This window comes from Hyaena hyaena, unplaced genomic scaffold, assembly GCF_003009895.1.
Source record: "Hyaena hyaena isolate Hyena2069 unplaced genomic scaffold, ASM300989v1 scaffold_63, whole genome shotgun sequence".
Classification (NCBI taxonomy): Eukaryota; Metazoa; Chordata; class Mammalia; order Carnivora; family Hyaenidae; genus Hyaena; species Hyaena hyaena.
The window spans coordinates 3,271,534-3,294,005 of record NW_024080695.1 but is presented as its reverse complement, the minus strand read 5'-3'; the positions used below and the strand labels follow the sequence as shown (position 1 = coordinate 3,294,005).

The 22,472-nt window shown below is 49.2% G+C and overlaps 1 protein-coding gene across 2 annotated transcripts in view; it reads left to right on the top strand.

The window, feature by feature from the left end:
• KIAA0232 (KIAA0232 ortholog) overlaps positions 1 to 22,472 on the top strand; it is an 84,398-nt gene that overhangs the window by 13,587 nt on the left and 48,339 nt on the right. For both annotated transcript variants that reach the window (XM_039232140.1, XM_039232142.1), the window contains exon 2: positions 19,488 to 19,983. In XM_039232140.1, coding sequence (XP_039088071.1) covers positions 19,753 to 19,983 — 231 coding nt within the window. In that variant the 5' untranslated portion in view covers positions 19,488 to 19,752. The remainder of the gene's footprint in view (positions 1 to 19,487; positions 19,984 to 22,472) is intronic.

Below are 22,472 nucleotides of genomic sequence, written 5' to 3'. Positions count from 1 at the left end.
TATTATTGAGACAGAAACAGAGCATGAACAGGGGAGGAGCAGAGAGAGGGAGACAGAGAATTCGAAGCAGGCTCCAGGCTCTGAGCTGTTAGCACAGAGCCTGACGCAGGGCTTAAACCCACGAAAACTGCGAGATCATGACCTGAGCCAAAGTCGGATGCTCAACTGATGGAGCCATATAGGCGCCCCTATTTCACATGTGTTTAAAAATATGGATTCATTTAATTCTACCTTCCTTTTCCCCCTCTTTGAAGTTGTCCTGCTTTGATGGTTTGAAGGACTTCCTAAGGCGCCCATGGTCATACTGGACTAGTCAGAGCAGACTGTAACTCCCAGAGGGCTAGAGTGGGATGCGGGCTGTCGCTGTGCGGGCCTCTCCTTGGGGCCAGAAGCGCCCCGTGGGTGTGACTTGTCTTCAGAGGGTCGTAGTGACGAAGAGCCTGGCTCTGCAGTTAGCTGCTTCCAGGTCCCGGCTCTTCCTTTCTTGATGTTTGGAGGAATTAAGTTTCTGTTCTCAGGTGCCATCTCATCACCCGTTGAAAGGGAATAATGACGGTGTCCACCTCCTGGGTTGTTGGGATGAAAAGAATGAGCCGTAAACGTAAGCTGCCTCTGCTGTCACTGGAAGAAAACCACGCGTGTGTCGTAACAAAGGAGGTAGTTTTGTTCACTAATTCTAGACATAGGTGACAGCGACAGCCATCGTCTTCTCAGACTGCAAGTGGAAGGAAGTGGTCTTGAGCAGTAAAGGATGCCTGCAGAAAACCTACAGGGAGCATCGGCTTTGACAAGGAAGTGTGGAAACACTTCCTGTGTAATCAGGTCCCAGACAAAGGATGACTTCCCTGTCCCTGACCCACTGAGGCGAGGGCGGGCCCCGCAAGCCGAGAGCGGCATTGAGCCGCCTAAGGGTCACAAAACTCTCCTCCTTCCTAAGAACCTAGGAGAGCCTGTGGCCTGGATCTGTGTGCGGGACGTGAATCTTCGCCGAGAGGTCTCGGAGGACACCTAACGTGACCGAGGAATGGTCCTTGTTCACAGCTTGGAAGGCTCAGCAGTGGAAAGCCATCTGTTTTCCTCGAGTTGATCTGTATATTTAGTGCGCTTCCGAGGAAAATCCCGGCGGGGTTTCTCACCGCATGTGGTGGTCGATCCCAAAATTATAAGAAGGAGCCAAGGACTGCACACGGTGGCCTCTCCTGAGAAGACCTCAGTGCTTCACAGAAGAGTCTAGAAGTTCAGAGCGCGTGGTGTTGGCGTGGGGATGCTTGCCAAGAGCACCACAGAGAGCCCCAGATGGGCATGCAGGTCTGGGGGCCTTTGCTGCGGGGGCGGGGGGTGGTGTGTGGCGCACGCGGGCCAGAGGGCCGGGCCACCAGACACGCAGCAGACCTGCGCTCAGGGGCCGGCCTCGCTCATTCTAGACACGGGTGACCTGGAGATGGATTAAGGACTTGAACGTTTATTAGATTTTACAGGGTTGTACTGTGGTGACAGAGCCCCCAAATTCTCAGTGGCTAAAACCCCAAACGGCTCTCCCTGGTTCACGTCACACGTTGGCGGCTGCGAGTCCATTGTCGCAGTGCTGCCAGAGGTGTCCTCTCACCCTGAGACCCGTGCTGCGCCGTCGCCTTTGGGATGCGTTCTTCCAGTGGTACCACCAGGGGCCAGGCCTAATCACAGTGTCCGTCACTTTTGGAGCTGCCTGCACGTGGTGTGTGTCACACTGGTCACGGGGCAGTCGCAGGGGCCGCTGCCAGTCCGCCCCTGCGACCGTAGGGCCTTGCTGTGTGACAGGCCGTGGAAGGGAGCGGCTGGTTGGGGGCAGGAGTTCACTTTGCCCCAACAGGAAAAGAAAAACGAGCACTTTCAGAAGAAAATACAGAAGGGCCTCTTCCTGGCCTTGAGGCAGGGAGAGGCGTCTAAGGGTACGTGTTCTCCAACTTTGAAGCACATCCAGGGGCGCCTGGCTGGCTCAGTCTGTAGAGCATGCAACCCTTGATCTCAGGGTCTTGAGTTCAAGCCCCACATTGGGCCTAGAGGTTACTTAAGAAAAAAAGTGCGTTTGTCATCTGGGGACCTTGGTAAAATGCAGGCTCTGGTTCAGCGGGTTTGAGTGAGGTCTGACCCCTAAAATCTGCCACCACAGTGACTCTCCCCTCTTAAGCCCTATTCTCCACTGCTCTTGTAGCAAAGATCTCAGGCCCTTGGGGGCGGGGGGGCTTCTGTATGAGCCCAGCCCTTCCTCTGAGTTGTAGGCCCCCTGCCTCCTTCCCTGCACCTTCGTGTCGGGCGCTGGCCAGCCTGAGGGAGGCCGGGGAGGTGCTGGCTGTGCTGTGGCGGCCGAATCCAGCCAGGACACTTCATCTTCGTGTCTCCCCCAGAGACGTTCGGGCACAGGGGTGTGCTGTGACCTAACAGAATACACAGTGCTGACTCAAGTGCGGAGCCAGCTGTAGGGGGGTGGTGATGGAGAGAGAGCATGGAAGATTGAAATTAATTGGCGTGAGATTATTTCAGGAAGGAATGACCGCATCGGAGACAGGATGACAGTTGAATGTGAGCGCGTACGCGGGTAGTTCTACAGAGCGAGGCCAGCTAGCTCATGTTCAAACAGAACCATCCTGTGGGTGGGTAGAATCTGAGGCTGAGAGGTCAGAGTAGGAGAACGGATTTGTTGGTAGTGACTGCTGAATAAATCACACAGATCTTAGACCTTGTCAGTGCGGGGTTGAAACTTTTACGTTCTGGGATCTCTGACATAGCTCAGGGCCAAAGTCACGCCAGTAGCTCTCTTTCCTTAGTTACGTAACACCTGGAAGAAGCGTCTGGCTAAGGTTTCTCTGATTTATTAACTATTTCTAGAGATTATAATCTAGAGATTATAATCCAGAGTTGTCTAATTTCATGTTCACTTGAGTAGAATACTTACTGCTAACCCTTAAGTGAAAAATTTCACATGAGCGAGAACTTGACCAGAACCTATAAGAAAAGCATAACCAACTTCATATTTTTAGAAGATGCTTATTTATTCTTTTGAGAGAGTGAAAGCAGGGGAAGGGCAGAGAGAGAGGGAGTCAGAGGATCTGAAGAGGGCTCTGTGCTGTGGGACTTGAACTCAGAAACGAGAGATCATAACCTGAGCTAAAATCGGATGCTCAACCAACTGAGGGCGTCCCGCCCCCCGGCGCCCCAGCCGACTTCATGTTTAACAGGAGTCATTTGAAAGTTGACTTTTATGTTTAGTGTTTGGATAATTAGCTGTTTCTGTTTATATGCTTTTCTCAGCTGTGCCTCAGCATATGTTCCTGGGGTATATGTGAGCGTGTGTTTCTGCTACTTTATTTCTTTACATTGACCTTTGTAATAATGCTTATGACTTGAATGGATCAGCAAAATTTTAAGGAGTTTTGACCCAAATAGCGCTCTGCAGATTATCATTCCAGTCTGTTTTTTGAGAAGGGTTTTAATAAGTATAAATTCCAGTCCAAACTTTGTCACCTTTGTGTCCTACTTTGCTGGGTATTTTATTTTACTTTTTGAAACTGCATTATTATTATTTTATTGTTAAGGAATCCACTTTTGTGACTGTCCTGAAGCCCAGGCTGGTTGCACAGTGTTGAGTCCAGGAGGTACCTCCAGATCGGGACTTTGTACTCGTAAGCACGGTCTTCTCCACCTTGCTTCACGAGGCGGATAGCAGTCCTGAACCACAGGCAGGTCGGGGCCTCACAGGTTGCTGGGTGTTTTAAGTATATTTTCGAGAATATTGCATTGTTAATATTACATGGCCTTTAAAGTATTTATATGTCGGGTCTTGAGAAATGTCGATGTAGGGAGAATTTTGTAGATAAAAAGTCCTACTAATGCCACTGTACTTGGCCTCTAAGAGCAGTGGGGCTTCTCAGCATGTTTCCCAGGTTCAGGGGTGCCTCGGAGTACACTTAAAAGTCAGCAGCATTGCTTTACTTTCTTTTTTTTTTTTAAGTGTATTTATTTATTTTGAGAGAGTGAATGTGTGAGCAAGGGAAGAGGAGGAGCAGGGGCCAAGAGAGGAAGAGAGAGACTCCCGAGCAGGCTCCAGCTCTCAGCGCAGAGCCCCGTGCTGGGCTTCACCTCTGGTACCGTGAGATCGGGACCTGAGCCGAAATCAGGAGTGGGACACTTGACCGACTGAGCCACGCAGGCGCCCCCAGATTGGTAGCATTTTTAAATGTTGTAGCAGCTGTGCTTGACCCCAGCAGATGTTTATTAAGCACCCGTCCATCTCCATTATCTTGCCCCTCCTCCGACCCCTGGAGGACGCCCTCTGAGCGCCACTGGCCCTTTGAGTTCCCTCACTCCTGGTGGCGGCTCTGCCACTAGCATCCTGTTGTCAGATACCTGTCTTCTGACCCCGCAAAGAGCAGCTTGGTGGTTTTGTCCGTGGGAACAGACCCGGGAGCATTTCACTGGCTGTGAGCACCTCCTTGGCACTTGGGTGCCGGCTTTGCTGCAGGGCCTGTAATGTGCGCTGGCAGATCGTTGGTAGCATTGATGCAGGCATCCACCCGTCCCCCGAGTGCTTGGACTCCCAGGGGAGGATTGAGGCGTGCCCAGGGGCAAGGGGGGACGTCTGCACGTTGCTGGTACCGTGTAAAAAGGAGTGCTGATCGAGTTTCTATATAGAACTGTAATGTATGCAAATTATTTAAAGGAAAATAAAGGAGAAAGAAGTCCTTAATGATCTTATTTTTAAATGGTATCTTCAGTTTAACTTGTCAACTCTAGGGAATTTAGGCTCTAAGGACCCTAAGATGATCTGTGTCTTCCTTGTGACTTGGCCATTAGGGACAATGTTAATTCCTTCTGGTTAGAAGGTCTTATTTCCCCGAGTGTGTTCTGAGGAACACAAAAGCGGTCTATAAGGAAGTAAGTATGGAACATGCCGTCTACCTTGGTTCCTCTCTGGAGGCCCCAGATGCACATTACCGTGAGTATTACCTTACTGAAAGTTTTCAGAGGCCCTAAAATAAGCAAGCCTACTTTTGTTTCAGCTCTGCTACTTCCCTGATTTATGCAAAAGGAAGAACATCTCCAGCAAAAATAATAAATTTTTATGTCACTTAGAATACACTTTGGGGAAACTGTAGTGGGTTATGTTTTAAATGATGATACTGTTCATTTAATAGCTTCCTAAGGGCCGTACCTATATCGTCATCCTGAGAGTCACAGCTACAGACTTGATTTAATCTTTGAGGCATATACTTAATGGGTGAAAAATACACATACTCAGAACCTATTCTGAGTTCTCAAATGTGTATCTTTTTGCAAAATCAAATAGAGAATTCTGATCCTTCACAATGTCTAACAAGTAGGATATGAATCAGATAATCCGTACAGATGTTTTAGACTGAATTAAGTATCTTTTATTGACAGATACTAAAATCTTACCGCAGTATTGCTCATTATCTAATTTCATTTTGGAGAACTGTAATATGTATTACTTAACTTACAGTTTTATATAGTAATTAAAAGAAATTGGGGCATCTGGGGGGCTCAGTAGGTTAAGTGCCCGACTTTGACTCAGGTCATGATCTCACGGTTCATGGGTTCGAGTCCCACATCAGGCTCTGTGCTGACAGCTGGCTCAGAGCCTGGAGCCTGCTTTGGATTCTTTGTCTCCCTCTCTCTCTGACCCTCCCCTGCTCACGCTCTCTCTCTCTCTCTCTCTCTCTCTCTCAAAAATAAATGAAAACATTAAAAAGATGTAAAAAAATTGACCCACTGTTTGCCAGTGAGCTATCGAATTTTGGGCCCTGTTCCCTCCACCCATTGAAACTCAGAAGACAGATCACTGAATTTTGAGGCCAGTAGTTGAAAGCTGTAGAATTTTTGTGCTCAGACGTTTGACAGGCAGAGGTATCACATTGTTAGATAACTTGATGATGAAGACACCGTGCTGTAGTATTGTATTTGATAAAACGTTTCATCCTGGATTCAGTGGTTTTCGTCATGTTTGAGCCTTTTGCGTTTTCAGAATTCTAAAACTCTGCTTGTTTACATTTTTTCTTTCTAAATATAGTGGTTTTAGAAATTTTGATTTCTTAGAGTGAAGGTCAGTTAAGTTTCTCCTTACAGAAGTTTTTATATTTCTGAAATTTAATTTCTTTACTTTCCAGCAATTTTTCTAAAAGCATTTAGTTTTTTAAATGTTTTTATTTATTTCTAGGGGGGAGAGAGAGAGAGACAGTGTGAGCAGGGGACGGTCAGAGAGAGAGGGAGTCACAGACTGAAACAGGCTCCAGGCTCTGAGCTGGCAGTCAGCACAGAGCCCAACACAGGGCTCGAACCCACGAACCACGAGATCATGACCTAAGCGAAAGTCAGACGCTTAACTGACTAAGCCACCCAGGTGACCCTCTAAAAGCATTTAGGATTTCCTAATAATGAGCTTTGTTTCGATGCTTGGATTCTGTTGGGTAGCTGCCTTGTCGTTCACAGGACGACTGTGCCTTTCCAGTGTCTGCCTGCACAGACACCCCCTGCTCCCCCCCGACCCACATTCTGCATGGCTTTTCATTCCATCGCCTGCTTGATGTGAGGTTTCCCCCCTTCTAGGGAAAAACAGCATTTCTATTAAATCTTCACCATGGACTTTTTTGAAGGCATAAAAACTGCCATTTTGTAGTGCTGTTAATGAATTCTAATGTCTAATAGACCCGGATGAATTATAAACCCCTTGCTGGTTATCGTAACGTGATAACCTGCGAAGAGGATTCAATAGGGGAAAATCAGCCCCGCTTCTCAAACCAGAGATGTTAACATTTGAGTGTGACTCCTCAAATGACCGCCAGTGGGTAAAAGTTAGAAAGAAAAGAATGTACTTTGCACAGCGCTCCTCTTCCTCCGGTTGGGGCCGCTGACACTCAGAGCTCAGAGGCTGACCTGGGCTGTGAGTCGGCAGCGCTGACAGTAGGCGGGGAGAATTGATCCACGTCGGACTGAAGACTCTTCCCATGAGGTTAGTCTCGTGACACAAGATCTCGTTCCCATTTGTTTTTGCTTTAGTGGAAGTCTACCTGGTACTTATGATTCTCTGTGGAACGAGTACTTTCACCTGTCTATTCTCGTGATCTAGTTTGTTCTCTCCTTTTTTTTAAACCTTTTTATTATTAATTTTTAATGTTTACTTTTGAGAGAGTGAGCAAGCAAGTGTGGGAAGGGCAGGGAGAGAGAGGGAGACACAGAATGCGCAGCAGGCTCCAGGCACCCAGCTGTGAGCACAGAGCCTGATGTGGGGCTCAAACTCACAAACTCTGAGATCATGACCTGAGCTGAAATGCGACGCTTACCCAGCTGAGCCCACCAGGCACCCCATCCTTTTCTTATCTTTTCAACAGGGAGATTGATGTGGAAGTGTTGGGGTTCAGAGCTGACGACCAAGAAAGAATTCTTGAGAGGTCTTCCTTGCAAACAGTTGGTTTTACTAAAGCACAGGGACAGGACCCCTGGGCGGGAAGAGCTGCGCTGTGGTTGTGACGGGGGGCGGGGGACTGATACACTTTCAAGTTGGGGGCGACCGCATAAGTCTCTAAGGAATTTGGAAGCAAGGTCTCCAGGACCTTGAGGGGGCTTGCTGCTGGTAGGAAAAGATCATTTATTACTTTCTAGAAAACCCTTAGTCATGAGGCCCTTCGGATGTGTGTCAGGGGCTGTGGGCTTGGAAGATGATTGCTAACCTATCTTTGGGGGTAGAGGTAAAGGAAGTTTCTGGAGGAATTTTTATATATTGAAGTAGACTTTCAGGATCCTGGAGGTTGGGATAATGTTAAGCTAAGATTACATTTCGCCCTCGGCAAAGTGTCATCATCGAGGCAGCTGGGCTCCTTGTGAAAGGCTGCCCTGTCCATCTCGAGGACTTGTCACTGGGCTGTGAGCTGTAAGGAAATTTATTTTGTTTTCTTTTGCCTTTGTTTCCCACATCGGAGATCAACCAGGTCTGTTAGTCGTCTGCAGTTCTGTAAGATGTTTGCTAGTTCCTGCTTCTGTCCAGCAGTGCAGTGGTCTTGTCTGTAAGAACAGTCCTGTCTTCAGGGAAATAATTAATTCTCATTGCCACTGGAGAGCATAGGCTCATCAGGTCGTTTCTGATAACCTGGCTGGTAACAATGGGGTTTATTTATTTATTTTTAAATGTTTGTTTATTTTTGAGAGACAGAGTGCAAGTAGGGGAGGGGCAGAGAGGGAGGGAGACACAGAATCTGAAACAGGCTCCAGGCTCCGAGCTGTCAGCACAGAGCCCAACGCGGGGCTCGAACTCGCTAACTGCGAGTTCATGATCTGAGCCAAAGTTGGACACTTAACTGACTGAGCCACCCAGGCACCCCTAAAAATGGAATTTAATCTTTATGCAGTTCTTACTTGCACAGAAAGCACTCATGTCCATGCTAGTTTTATGGGTTATATTATCCTAAAAAGAAACCTTGTTTCTTAGCACTTGACACATTTCTGGATGCGGAAGAGACTGCAGGTCTGATTATCTGTATCTACCATAGTTTTTCAGGTATAGAAGCTGAATGGTTTTATGTGATGAGCTTTTAGCCTGTCATTTCTTCACGTGTCAGAATTCCAGCCGAGGCTGTAGATTTTCTATGCGTTCTGTTTTCTCACCATAGATTCACTCTGGAGGCATGCCACCTATGAAAGAAAATGCGCGGTATCTTGTGTTCCAAATCGATGCACTGAGATCAGAAAATAACAGGCAAGGATTATGTATATGCGTATAACTACCTCCTCATATGTATGCGCTCTGATCTGCAAGGCAAACAGGATCTTGGTGAAAAGCAGCGGAGTAGAATCTGAAAGCCAGGGTCTTAGTAGTTTAAACATCTCCTTTCTTTGTTCTATTTTTTTCTATCTATATTTTTTATATCCTTTCCCCTTGCCCTTCAGAGGTGTGTGTGTGTGTGTGTGTGTGTGTGTGTGTGTGTGTGTGAAAATTGTATTTACACCCAAATTGAGGAATTAGGAAAAGACAGTTCTGGGTAATTTAGACCCTTGAATACTGAACGCTTTGTCAGATTTACTGTGCAGTTCGTAGCAGGGAAGACTTGTTAAAACTATGTAGTTAGCATGAAGGCATCAATTGTGAAGCACCGAACTGGCTCAAAGAGAAGGTGGGAGGCAGTGGGTTTCCCTGGGACGAAGTACCGGCTGATAACCCGGGGATGAAGACCGAAGCCCACTCCCCTAGGAGGGTAAATACAGAGGTTCCAGCAGACCTGGAAGTCGTTGATCTTGTATCACTAACGGCGCGCTTGGTACCGGGCACCCAGGAAGTCTCCGGGATGCGTGCGGCTGGTGCGAGAATGAGCCGGGGCTCCTAGCTCAGAGTCCTTTCCCACCGGGGGTGGGGGTGGGGGTGGGGTGGGGGCTGAGAACTTGACTGGAGCTCCGCGTTCCCCCCACGGGCTGCTGTGATGAATATCGCCTGGTTTCCCAAGCCTGTCTTTCACAGTTCTTTCCCCATTTAGATTTGGGAATTGTTTCATCTGATGCAATTTAGCTCACCTGCCGAGGCCTAAGCACTCTGCTCACTAGCCCGGGGACAGTGTGTCACGTGGGGTGAAGACCTTGCAGCCTTGCTGGTGGAGGCGGCCACGTGTAGTCGGAGAAGGGTATGGCGGGTACCATTGGAGGGCAGAGAGCAGGGAGGCCAGGGGTGCCCTGAGTGTCCCAGGAAAGAGCAGTGTGGCTGGAGGTGACGAGGGAGGGCGTCTTAGAGGAGAGGGGGCCCCGCAGGTGTGTTTCCGTAGCGTGTGCGCCTTCTGAGACCTCCCGGCGCCTGTTTTGTGGGGCTTCCTTTTTCTTTTGCAGCGTTCTGGTTCCTCTGCCTCAGGTGCGCCCCCTCACCTGACCAGAAGGCTGGTTTCCATGGGGTTAGACTTAGAGTTGTGTCCCACCGCGACTCCCACGGTTTTGCCCCTTGAAGCAGGTGCTTGTGACACGTGTCCCTGGCCTTCCCTCTGCCCCTGGCGTGTGAGAGGTGCCTCCTCCTCCAGGCCCCTTGCATGGCTGAGGCCACTGGACTTGCCTGGACTGACGAGATGTAGGGCTCGCCTCCAGCAGGGACACGCTGTGGCACCGGTCGTCTTTCCCCTGGCTTCTGGACTAGCGGGGTTCAGGGTCGGGGGCCATGCTCTCGTCTTCGGTGCCTGGGTGGCCGCGCTGTGATTATGCTGAGCGCCCCGGCCAGTGCAGACGGCCGCGTGGCGGGAGCAAGGACCTAACACTGTGTGTTCGGGGACTGATGGCTTCTGCAGCGGGTCCGTCCTGTTGTGACTGAAGTAACCTTTCTTCCGGAGTTTTGGACCTTGGCCCCTTCCTGGTTACGCTGCTTTCTTTTTGCTTTGGCCAAGAGCTTCGTGGTTCTTGCTGCTCTCTTTACGGTTTGACACTGTCCTCGAACCTTCCATGACGACGTTCTACTTGCAGTGACATGTGACCTGATGAAATTTGAGGCCCATCAGACACAGAGGCTAAGTTTTCCACTTTCCACCGATGGTCCCTCTAGCACATGGTGCCGTCTCAGAGCGCCTTGACTTCGCATCCGGCGTCTGGGTGTGAGGAGGACTGTCTGGTACGGCCCACAGGTTCGCAGGGAGGGGTACGTGGATTCTGTTGAAAAGAGCCAATGACTCCATGTTTAGTCCAACAGAATTCATTTACTGGAGAGAAATCAAGCCAGTATTGGTTTGTTTGGTTTTTTTAATATGTTTAAAAAATGTTTTAAATGTTTTTTTTTTAAATTTTTAAAATGTTTTTATTTATTTGTGAGAGAGAGAGAGAGAGAGAGAGAGAGAGAGAGAGAGAGACAGCGTGAGCAGTGGAGGGTCAGAGAGAGAGGGAGACAGAATCCAAAACAGGCTCCAGGCTCCAAGCTGTCCGCACGGAGCCGGACGTGGGCTCAAATTAACCAACTGTGAGATCGTGACACGAGCAGAAACACTGAGCCACCACCCTGGAAACAGTTTCGTATTGAAATTCAGCTGGTCACTTGTCTGCTCCGCTTGAGGTCTACACAGAGTAAACTGTAGGGTGTCTGTTCCTTGGAGCTCACAGGAGACGCCGCTCCCGCAGCTGGAGAACACTCGAGGCCGTCGTGGGGGCTTCAGCTTGAACCGCCTCCGGGAATGCGGTGCCACACAGAGTGCAGAGGCAGCACTCTGCTTCCTGGGGCGTCCTGCCCAAGGGAGGAGGCTTTGGAGGGTCCGGGAACTCCTGCAAAGTGACCCTTCCTCCCACCACGGAGAACCCCCGGTTATTAAATTACTCACTTGAAACTTGCGGCCTTTCTGTGTCTTAATTACTTGTTGAAAAAGTATTTATATAATCACTTAAGCAGTAGATCCATTTTCCTTTATTCTTAGTGGACAAATCACTTGGGACTAATTACATGGCTGAAAACATACAGACTAGATAAAGAAGTGAATGCTTTTATTTTAAAAGTTGAGTGTGTTGTTCTAGTCCCGGATCTCACCATAAACATCACAGGCCCCAGGGCCCTGACTCCTGAGGGCCCAGTGGCACGGGACCCCTGGGGGTGTCACCGGAGTGAGCAGGGCTTGACGGAGGCTCCTACCTCCTCACCCCCGCCGCCCAAGTCCAGCACGTTCACTTGGGGCCCAGATTAATGGTAGGCCCGGAGGCTTCGATTGATCCCCAAGCCTGCACAGAGTTGCCCAGTCTTTGGGGGAAGATGTTCATTCACCACCAGGGCCGTTTTTAACCCTTCAGACTCTAAAAGGGCTGGAAATCGTACACGGGGCAGCATCGGCTCTGGTGTGGCTTGTGGGCCAGCTCGGGGTGGAGACGGCCCTGCGGCTGTGCTCGCCTCCAAACAAATAGGACACCAGGCCGCCAGGGAGCCATTGTGTCCCTGGGGTTCCGGGGTGGCCCGCTGCGCTCTGCGAATTTGTAGCAGAGAATGAAAGTGCTGGTCAGCGAGAAGGAAGGCTTCGCTGTGACTGGAAACTAGTTTCAGAGTGTGTTAGTTTAGGGATAGTAAGGAAATCGAGTATTTTTTGTTCTAAAAGCGGAATACATTTTACATAAATACTGTTCTTTGCATCATCGGATCAGTGAGGGAACGTGTGAGATGAAGCGAATGTACACAGTTCGGGGTGAGGGGTTCGGAACAGTGCCTGCTGTTCATGACCATTAGGACACCCACGTAGGACACCCATGTCTCACTTGCTCATTGCAGCAGCCTCAGGTGAGTCTGAGCTGCACGGGGTGGGGGGTTCGGAACAGTGCCTGCTGTTCATGACCATTAGGACACCCACGTAGGACACCCATGTCTCACTTGCTCATTGCAGCAGCCTCAGGGGAGTCTGAGCTGCACGGGGTTGGTGGGGGGGTTATTTATTACTGTTTTACAGGTGAGGAAACACAGACCCCAGGAGGTTACGGGCGCAAAACCAGCTGCTATGTAGCAGAGGTGAGGGGCTACAGAAGCGCCGAGGTGATGACCGCTAGGCCACTGTGCACGCCCCACCGCGCGCTGCCTTCAAAACCTAAAGAAGAGGGGCGCCTGGGGGGCTCAGTCAGTTGTGTGTCTGACTTTCTACTTTGGCTCAGGTCATGACCCCACTGTGCTGAGCGAGGAGCTGCTTGGGGATTCTCTCTCTCTCTCTCTCTCTCTCTCTCTCTCTCTCTCTGTGGCCCGTCTCCCCCTCCCTCCCCCCTCCTACTTCCCTCAGCCGCCCTTCCTCCCCCTCTCCTGCCCCCTCCCCCATTCTAGTCTCTAAAAAATAAAAATTAAAAAAAAAATCTTTTAAAAACTTAAAGATATAAGTGGTAGAAACTTCTAATTACTTGTAGCTCTGTATGTATTTTGGATCCTTAGTGGAAACCATTTAAAATTTGATGTAAAAAAGACAAAAGATGTTCTGAAATCAGCATATTACTGTGAGACTTTAGAAACGATCACTTCGGCAGCAGGATGACTTGGGTCAGTCTTGCTTGGGAGACAGACCCTCGGGTGACCCAAGGCTCCTTCCTTCCCTGTGACCCTCTGGAGAATCACGTGTTGAAAAATGAACTGAAGCAAAACAAGAAGCTTTTGAGTGCGTACAGTGCTGCTTTTTCTTCCAACCTCTTGCGGAGAGTTTAGTTAAAGTGAATGAAATTTAACTTCATACTGACTAAATTTCACATTTGGAAGGAGTATAAAGATGAAGAGACGGTTTGAAATTTGGGTGTTTGCCAGCTGTGCTCTTGAACTTGCCAGGTGGACGTTCGTGGCTTTTGCCTCTGCTCGTCAGAGCCCCCACCCCCATAGTTTTGACCGTGTGGTAGATCCCACCCAAAGGGAGGTTTAATTAAACACAAACCATGAGCCAACGTACCCAGGAGGCTCCTTTCAGTTCACAACTGGAAATAGACTCTCCTGGGGCCCAGCGTTCACCCCACTATTGAAGGCTTGCTGCTTCGGAGAGGAAGCCTCGTTACGGCCCGGTGTTCTGTCCCTGGGCCGTCTGCTAACTGTGCGGCTCCAGGTAAGGAGGACGGACGCTCTGGCTCCGAGAATGTTCGCACCTGCTGGCACGGTACAGGAACGGCCAGCTGGTGCTCTCTCTGTCTCGGAGCCCTCGCTGTCAGGCTGCGCTCAGGTGCCGTGCAGACAGCTGCCCGCTCGTCTCACCGGGCCACACCTGTCAGCTTGAGCCCTTTTTCTGTGGCTGTCTGCAGTCTGAACTGTGGAGAGTAAAAAATAGATCATAATGGCTAGTGAGTCTAGGGATGTGGCCCATTATTTACAAATTGTATGGGGGCTCCTGGGTGGCTCAATCGGTTAAGCGTCCAGTGCTTGATTTCGGCCCAGGTCATGATCTCAGGGTTCCTGGGATCGAGGCCAGTTTTGGGCTCTGTGCTGCCAGTGCGGAGCCTTCTTGGGATTCTCTCTTTCCCTCTCTCTCCACTCCTTCCCCACTCATGCTGTCTGTCTTGCTCTCTTAAAATAAATAAATGTTAAAAAAAGATAAAAGCTATGTAGAATCAGCTATTGAACAAGTTCGAGGAAGAGTTCTTTTAGAGGTGAATGTGCAAGGGAAGGTTTTAACCAGCTCTGGTAAGATCTTGGGGGTTCAGCGGGCTTTGCTTCATTTTGCATTTGTAGGCCGATTTTTTTTCTCACCCACTTCTGGAATCTTTTCACTTGGCTAAAGAAGTGTGAAATCTCTTAATGACAACAGAGAGACGCCTAGGGTTGATTTGAAACCATGTTTTAAAATGCACGCAATAGGGGTGCCTGGGGGGCTCGGTCGGTTAAAACTCTGACTTCGGCTCCAGTCATGATCTCACGGTTCGTGAGTTTGAGCCCAGCTTCGGGCTCTGTGCTGACAGCTGAGTCTGGAGCCTGTGTGTGTGTCTCTCTCTGCCCCTCCCCGGCTCACACTCTGTCTCTCTCAAAAATAAACATTAAAAAATTTTCAAGTGCACATAATAACAGCTATAACAGTGTTTCTCTCTGTCTTCACAGTGAACAGAGTCTGTCGTGGCACAAATTTTTAAGGCCTTAGTGCATTTAAATGAGGAAAAAAACGTTATACTAAGTTGTTGTGTGAAACTGATTTTTTTAAATGTTTATTTCTGAGGGAGAGACAGCATGAGCAGGGGAGGGTCAGAGAGAGAGGGAGATATAGAATCTGAAGCCGCTCCGGGCTCTGAGCTGTCAGCACAGAGCCCGACGCGGGGCTCGAACCCACGAACCGTGAGATCATGACCTGAGCCGAAGTCGGATGCTTAACCGACTGAGCCACCCAGGTGCCCCTACGAAATTGATATTTTTTAAAAAAATTTTAATGTTTATTTTTGAGAGACAGAGAACAAGCAGGGGAGGGTCAGAGAGAGAGGGAGACACAGAATCTGAAGCAGGATCCGGGTTCTGAGCTGTCAGCACAGAGCCTGATGCGCAGCTCAAACCCACAGGTTGTGAGAATATGACCTGAGCCAGTCAGCCGCCCAACCAACCGAGGGGCCCCACCCCTGGCACCCCTATGCACGCATTTTGAAACTCTATTAGGTATATAATAAATAGGACTGTTATGTCCTCTTGATAAATTGACCCCTTTATCATTATGAAATGACCTTTATCTCTGTTAATACTCTTTTCTCTAAAATCTGTCCTATTAATGTAGATGCTCAGCCTTGCTTTATATTAGTGTTGGCATGTTGGATCTTCTTCAGTCCTTTTAACCTATTTGTGTCTTTATTTTTGTGGATATTTTTATAAGCAGCATATATTTGGGTCTTGCAGTTTTAAAGTTCAGTCTGACCATCTCTGCCTTTTATTGTTATTTTTAAATGTTTGTTTATTTTGAGAGAGAGAACACAGGTGATAGGGGTGATGCAGAGAGAGAGGGAGAGAGAATCCCACGTGGGCTCTGCGTTGTTAGCCTGTCACAGGGCTCTAAGGAACCGTGAGCTGAAATCAAGTCGGACACTCAACTGACTGACCCCCCTCCACACTCATCTTTGCCGTTTAATTGGTTGGTTAGGCCGCTTAATTTTGTTATTATTAACACCAATCTTATCCCAGTCTGTCCAAGTGGCATTCTACCATCTCATGTAGCATGATCAGAGTGGGTAATAGTGGGGTGTTTTCAGCTCGCCTGGGTGGCTCAGTTGGTTAAGCATCCGACTTCAGCTCAGGTCATGATCTCATGGTTTGTGGGTTCGAGCCCTGTGTTGGGCTCTGTGCTGATGGCTCAGAGCCTGGAGCTGCTTCAGATTCTGTGTCTCCCTCTCTCTGACCCTCCTCTGCTTACACTGTCTCTCTCTTTCTCTCAGAAATAAATAAAACGTTAAAAATTTTTTAAAAAAAAATAGTAGTGCATTTTCCCCTTCTCTTCCTGCTCGGTGAGGTCCTGGGTTTTGCTTATACATATGTTGCAGACCTCACAATAAATAGTTACTATTTTTGTTTCAATCACTGGAGTATCTTTTAAAGACACTTTCATAAAGAGAAGAATGTCTCCAGTGCTCTGTGTTCCTTTGAGTGGATCCACGTTTTGTTCTAGATCCACATTTTGTTTTCAAGTCATTTTCCTTCTGCCCCAAGGACTGTCTTCATCATTTCTGACGCCTCCGCTGCTTTTGCATGTCTGGAAAAGTCTTTGTTTCCCCTTTGGTTTGGAAGATTTTTTTTTGGGGGGGGTGGAGTACAGAATTCCAGGTTCATGGTTTTTCCTTTCAGGCTTCTCAAGCCCTTCTGCCCCCTTCTCACTTGCGTGTGTCCAGCAAGAAACCTGGTGTCCTCACTCTCTGCTCCGTCACACCTGAGGCCTCTGTCTGGCGTGAAGCTTTCTCTGTCACCTGTTTGAGGGGCTTTGTTGCCACGTGCGCTGGTGTCATTTTCTTCATCTTTCTTGTGCTTAGAGTCCAGGGAACTTGGATCTCTGGGTTCAGCGGTCATCAGTTTTGGAAGAATGTTGGCTATTATTTCTTCGAATGTCTTTGTTGCCTTCTCTTTCTTCTCCAATTACGTGCATGTTAGATTTCTTAAAATTGTCACATCAGCTGGCCGAAGCTGTGTTAGTTTGTTCCTTTCTCTCTCTGTTTCATTCCATAAGGTTTCGTTTGCAGTTTCAGACTCTGTAATTGGGGCACCTGGGTGGCTCAGTCGGTTGAGCATCCGACTCTTGATTTTTGGCTCAGGTCATGATCTCATGGTTCATGGGATCAAGCTCCAGTGACAGTGCAGAGCCTGCTTGAGAGTCTCTCTCTCTCTGTTTCACTCTGCGCCCCCCCATAAACAAACAAACATAAAACAACAACAAAATAAATGCCCTTATTTTTCCTTCTGAAATGACTGATCTGCCATTAACCCCAGGCTGTGTGCTTTTCATTTCGTATGCTGTCGTTTTCATCTGTAGATGTTCGACTTTATATCTTCTGTTCTCTACTCCTGCCCTGCGTGGCATTTTGTCATAATAACTGCTTCAAGGTCCTTTTCTGCTGAATCTAACTTTTGTGTCAATTTTGAGTTGGTTTCAATGACTTGTTCTCTTCATTTCTACTTCCTTTGTGTCTGTCTGCTAATTTCTTTGCATGTCTGCTAATTTTTTATTAGATGCCAGCCATTGTAAATGTTACTTTGACAAAATTTTTTTTAATGTTTTATTTATCTCTGAGAGAGAGGGAGTGTGTGTGTGTGTGTGTGTGTGTGTGTGTGTGTGAGCAGAGGAGGGTCAGAGAGAGAGGGAGACACAGAATCTGAAACAGGCTCCAGGCTCCGAGCTGTCAGTACAGAGCCCGACAAGGGGCTCGAACCCACAAACCGGGAGATCATGACCTGAGTCAGATGCTTAACCGACTGAGCCACCCAGACGCCCCAAATATTACTTTTTAAAAACTTAATGTTTATATTATTTTTGCGAGAGTCGGGGAAGGGTGGGGGTGGAGACAGAGTATTGGAAGCAGGTTCTACAGTTTTAGCGCAGAGCCCGATATGGGGCTTGAACCCACACACTGTGACATGTGGCAGATGCTTAACCAACTGAGCCACCCAGGCAGCTGTAAATTTTACTTTCTAAGTGCTGGATATTTTTTGTGTTCCTATAAATTTCTTGAGATTTTTGTGGGACCGTAGTGAAATGAGTTGGAGACAGTGTGGTCCTTTCAGGCTTTGATTTTAGGATGTATCAGGCAGGCGCTGTCCCGTCTAGGGCCTGTTGCTTCCCCGCGCTAAGGCAGCCACTTCCTGAGCGTCCCGCGCCTCTGACTCGGGGTTTTCCAGCCTGGCTGGCGGGGAGCAAGCCATGGTGAGTAGCAGGTGCTCTTCCCTCCTGTTCTTGGTGGCGGTCCCTTCCCGTGTTCGGGCGCCCCCTCCCCTGCCGGCCCTGCTCCGTGCTGTGCGGGACGCGTGAGGGCCGCCCCCCTCCAGTCTCGGGCGCTGTTTCCAGCGAGCCCAGGCTGCCTTCGGTTCTTCCATCTGCTTCCTTCAGCCGTGGCTTCCGGTCCGCTCTCCGTCTTGGTTGATCCTCATTGACTGAGCACCAGCTTGTCACCTTGCTTCAAGTGATGTCCCCAGAATTCCCTGTATTGTTTACTTGGTGATCCGTCGGGCATCCTGGGTGCCAAACATACTAAAGAACTTACAAAAAATGTTTTAGTTTGGAGAGTCAGCTGGAAAATTTCAGCAGGTAAAAATCATAGAAAAAGTTTGCTTTAATTTGTCTAGCTTCTGTAGATCAGAAAAGACAGTTTTGTAGAGAAAATTTTAGGAAGCAGAATGTACATTAATGATAAAGTAATAACTTAGTCCTGTGGTAGATTTAAACATTTGTTGTTATATTAATTTTTTTAAATTTTTGTTTATTTTTGAGAGAGAGGGAGGGAGGGGCAGAGAGAGAGGGGGAGACACCAAATCCGAAGCAGGTTCCAGGCTCTGAGCTGTCAGCACAGAGCCCAGCACGGGACTCGAACCCATGAACTGTGAGATCATGACCTGAGCTGAAGTCGGACGCTTAACCGACTGAGCCACCCAGGCACCCCTCTTTATATTTAATGAATGTCAAAGTCACTGTGTAGTTTTTCATGAAATGCAAGAAAGGAGTCTTAAATCTTTGGGGAAGTCTTTTTATTTGATCTTTTTACTAACGTCAAAAATGCTTTTTTTAAAAAAGTCACTTTTGGTAACCCTCTTACTATCTGCTAAAATTCACGCAAAAGCTGAGATGGACATGGCAGGAGATGGACCTGCCATTGTGTTAATTTTCATTTTCTGGTGATGGAAGTTCATGAGAACTCTAACATGAGGAACACCATGATGTAATAAGGCCATTGTTAGGTTAGTTTAACACATTCAAAGTAGGGTAACTTTGGGAGAAAAAGCTGTTAAGAGTATGACATCTATCACAGAAGCAAGCAACCCATGAGTCGAGGTGTGGAAGTTACACCAAATAGAACCGTACAGCCCGGCGTGCCTCTGAGCCAAATCCATGTTTTACCTTAACTTGTTTTTTGAAATAAGTAGTGAGCAACCACATAAAACCTTTAGCCATACAAAGTGATTATCTTTGTGAAACCTTGAATTAAAAGGACTCATTTTTAACCAGTGTTTAAATGAAATGACTATTCAGTTGCTTGTTTCTGTTACACTTAAAAATGAACTAGTGATTCGTTACCACACACCTTCCAGCGCTGCAGACGAGCACGACTTTATTAGCCCGCCTCTCGAGATCGCGAGATAAATGTCGGTGTGATTGAGCAGAAGCGCAACAGTATGAAGTTCTGAGTTTTCCTTTCTTTCGAATGATACTAAGCTTTTAAGGGTTCAAAATGTCACTTGGCTTCAAATGTCAAAGATTACAGCCAGAAGAAATCCGTGTTCTATGATGCCAAATTTCAATAAACAGTTCGTTTGGGTTTTTTCCCCGAAAGATCAGTAATTTATGTCTGTATATGACGCGTGACTTTTCTTTCTCTGTCTCATTCCGTAGGTTCTGCCGGAGACTTCCATCTGGCCTCAATGTGAAAGGAAAGTAGAAAACCACATCTCTGTGTTGCTCCCAGGATGCTGATGCGTTGGCCATGCCTGGAGTGGGAAGTCCCGGTCTAGACGGCTGACTGCCCGCAGAAGTAGATGCGTGGCCTCCATGTCCGGCCTCTCTCCTTTTCCCTGGAGTGAAAGTCCCCTCCGGATACCACCAGGACGTCACCTGCAGAAAATGCCTCGCACGCTAAGGATGTCAGCGACCTAAATCCATGCGCCCTGTCTGTACAGTAGTCGTGGACGGTTTACCATCCGGGAGCTCCGCAGCCTCTTCTCCGGGCCCCGTGTCTGTTTCTGACATGTCTCTGCTCCATGCTCTGGGCCCAGTGCAGACCTGGCTGGGACAGGAGCTGGAGAAATGCGGCATTGACGCCATGATTTACACTCGGTATGTCCTCAGCCTCCTGCTGCACGACAGCTATGACTACGACCTACAGGAACAGGTACTTCCGTGTCTGATGCGTTTCGTGACCGTGCGGGGTTGTGTCCGCAGGCTCCTAGTTCCTCGGCACAGTGCGCCCCTAGCCCCTGGGGCGGCAGCCACTGCCGCGGGCCATGCACGCTTAACCTGCCTGGGAGCGCCCACGGGCTGGGTCCTGGCACACCCTTCAGCGGGGCTCTGTTCTCTGCACTTGCCTTTCTCCGTGTTGGGCCTGTTCTGCCTGACACTCGGGCCCTCGTGGCCTGGTGAGGGCTCGGGGACCTGCCGTGAGCAGCGCTGCGCCGGGAGGTACTGGCCTCTGCCGTTAGGAGCACCGCACATGGGGACTAGATGTTTCCGTTTTCGTGTCTGATGCCCTTCTTACCGTTCCAAAGGCTAAGGTTTCCTTTTCGTGTTAAACTGCTTATTCATCCGAGTGTCACAGGTCCGTGGGCTTAAACGTTGGGTGAAGCCCATGACTTTGCCCTAAGTTGTCATAGATCCCCTGGGGAGTCGACCCTCACACACTTCATTCGACTTTGGTGCGGAGTTGAAAGTGAAAAGGAAGCAGATCTAGCTTCTTGAAAGAGTAATAAGCCCGACTTCAGGGTCCCCCTCCCAGAGGAGGCACGGAGAGTGAGGCCGGCCAGAGGGTGGCACGGTCCTCACCAGGGGCCACATGGGCTCTGGATGAGCTCCATGCACCACGTTTACGTGACCCCGAGTGTTTCGTGGGCCGATTTCGTTGCTGCTGTTTCCCATTCCCGTTGCCAGCACTGAGAGCAGGGGTGGCGTCACTGACCGAGAAGCCACAGGAAAGCCTCCAGGCCCCGCGTGTGCGCGCAGAGCCCCCCCAGCGGGGTTAACACCGGTCCCTCGTCGCTTGTCCGGAGGGCATTTCTCCCTGCTGGTGTCTCGTTGCTGGTCGAGCCCTCCCTCTCCCCTGCTGGCAGGTTGCTTACTGCCCTGCTGCTGAGAATGAGGTGTTTCCAGGGGTTTGACTTAGAACCTCATAATCAGAAAATGTGTCATTTTAGTAGTCAGTGTTCTGTGAAAATTCCTTCTAGGACTCTTATTATTTTCCATCCTCTTTCTGTTAAATGTAAAAAATATATTTTTAGGGCCAAATAATATGTAAAATCTACAAACATGGAAGAATTCTTTTTAAGTTTATTTATTTTGAAAGAGAGCGAGAGAGAGCACAAGTAGGGGAGGAACAGAGAGAAAGAGAGAAAGAAAGGGAGAGAGAAAACCAAGCAGGCTCTGCACCGTCAATGCAGAGCCCAGTGTGGGGCTCGAACTCGCAAACCATGAGACCAGGAGCTGAGGTGAAATCAAGTCAGCGGCTTAACTGTATGAGCTGTGCCCCCCCTCCGCCCCCGGTGCCCCTGGAAGAATTTTTATTTCCAGAAATGAGCAAGAAGATATTTCTCTTAATTCAGAAATCATGTGCTTTTAGGGTTGCATGCGAACAGCATCTGCCTCGAGTGTTTCGTCAACGTCAGTAAGTTCCTTAGCACGAGGGGCTCGTGTAGGGCGTGCGGTAGCGCAGGGCGAAGTGAAGTGCTGGCCTGCTGTTAAGATTACAGCCGAACAGGGGCGCCTGGGTGGCTTAGTCGGTTAAGCGTCCGACTTTCGCTTAGGTCATGATCTCGCGGTTCGTGGGTTCGAGCCCCGCGTCAGGCTCTGTGCTGACTGCCAGCTCAGAGCCTGGAGCCTGCTTCGGTCTGTGACTCCCTCTTTCTCTGACCCTCCCCTGCTCACGCTGTCTCTCTCTCTCCTAGAAATAAATAAAAATATTTTAAAAAAAAGAAAAAAAAAAAAAGATTACAGCCGAACACCTCTCTGAGGAGACGGGTGTGTGACACCTCTGGTTCCCTTTTAGTAGGACTTGGGGGGCAGGGCAAGGCAGCTGTCGGGGCCCGAAGGATCCTCCTTCCAGAGCTCCGCTTCATCTTTAGGGGGCGGAGGCCGGAGGCTGGGGAAGCAGAGCCTGTGTGCGGTCACCAGGAGAATCCAAGGGAAATAAGGGCTCCTGAACTGCTCCTCCCCTCAGCGTGGGGCCGGGGGCCGGGGGCCGTGCCGATGGGGAAGGTCACATCGAAGATGGTACTTGTGTGAACGGGTGACCTAGGGGGTCAGTTAGACCTGCTGTTAGGATGTTACTCTCTGCAAGTCGGGGAGGAGGCGCCCACTGTACCCCCGGAACGGGAGTCCCAAGCGCAGGGCGAGGGCAGCCTCCCTGGTAGGAGGAAGGGGTGAGGGGCCTCGCCCTCCGCCTGTGACTCACAAGCCTTCTCAGTCCTGCCCGCCCACCGGCCAGAGCTCCTGATGTCCGGGCCCACGTGTGTGGCCCGGCACCGCCCCTGGGGTCCGAACGACGCCACTTTTGGGTGTCTGTTTCCTCCCATCTTTTCTTGCCCCTCAGCCCGTGACTATGTCTAATGTTGACTCGAAGGTGGCCGGTTTTAAGGCCCTTGCCGCAGCTGCTAGCCTTACCTGCCACGTTTA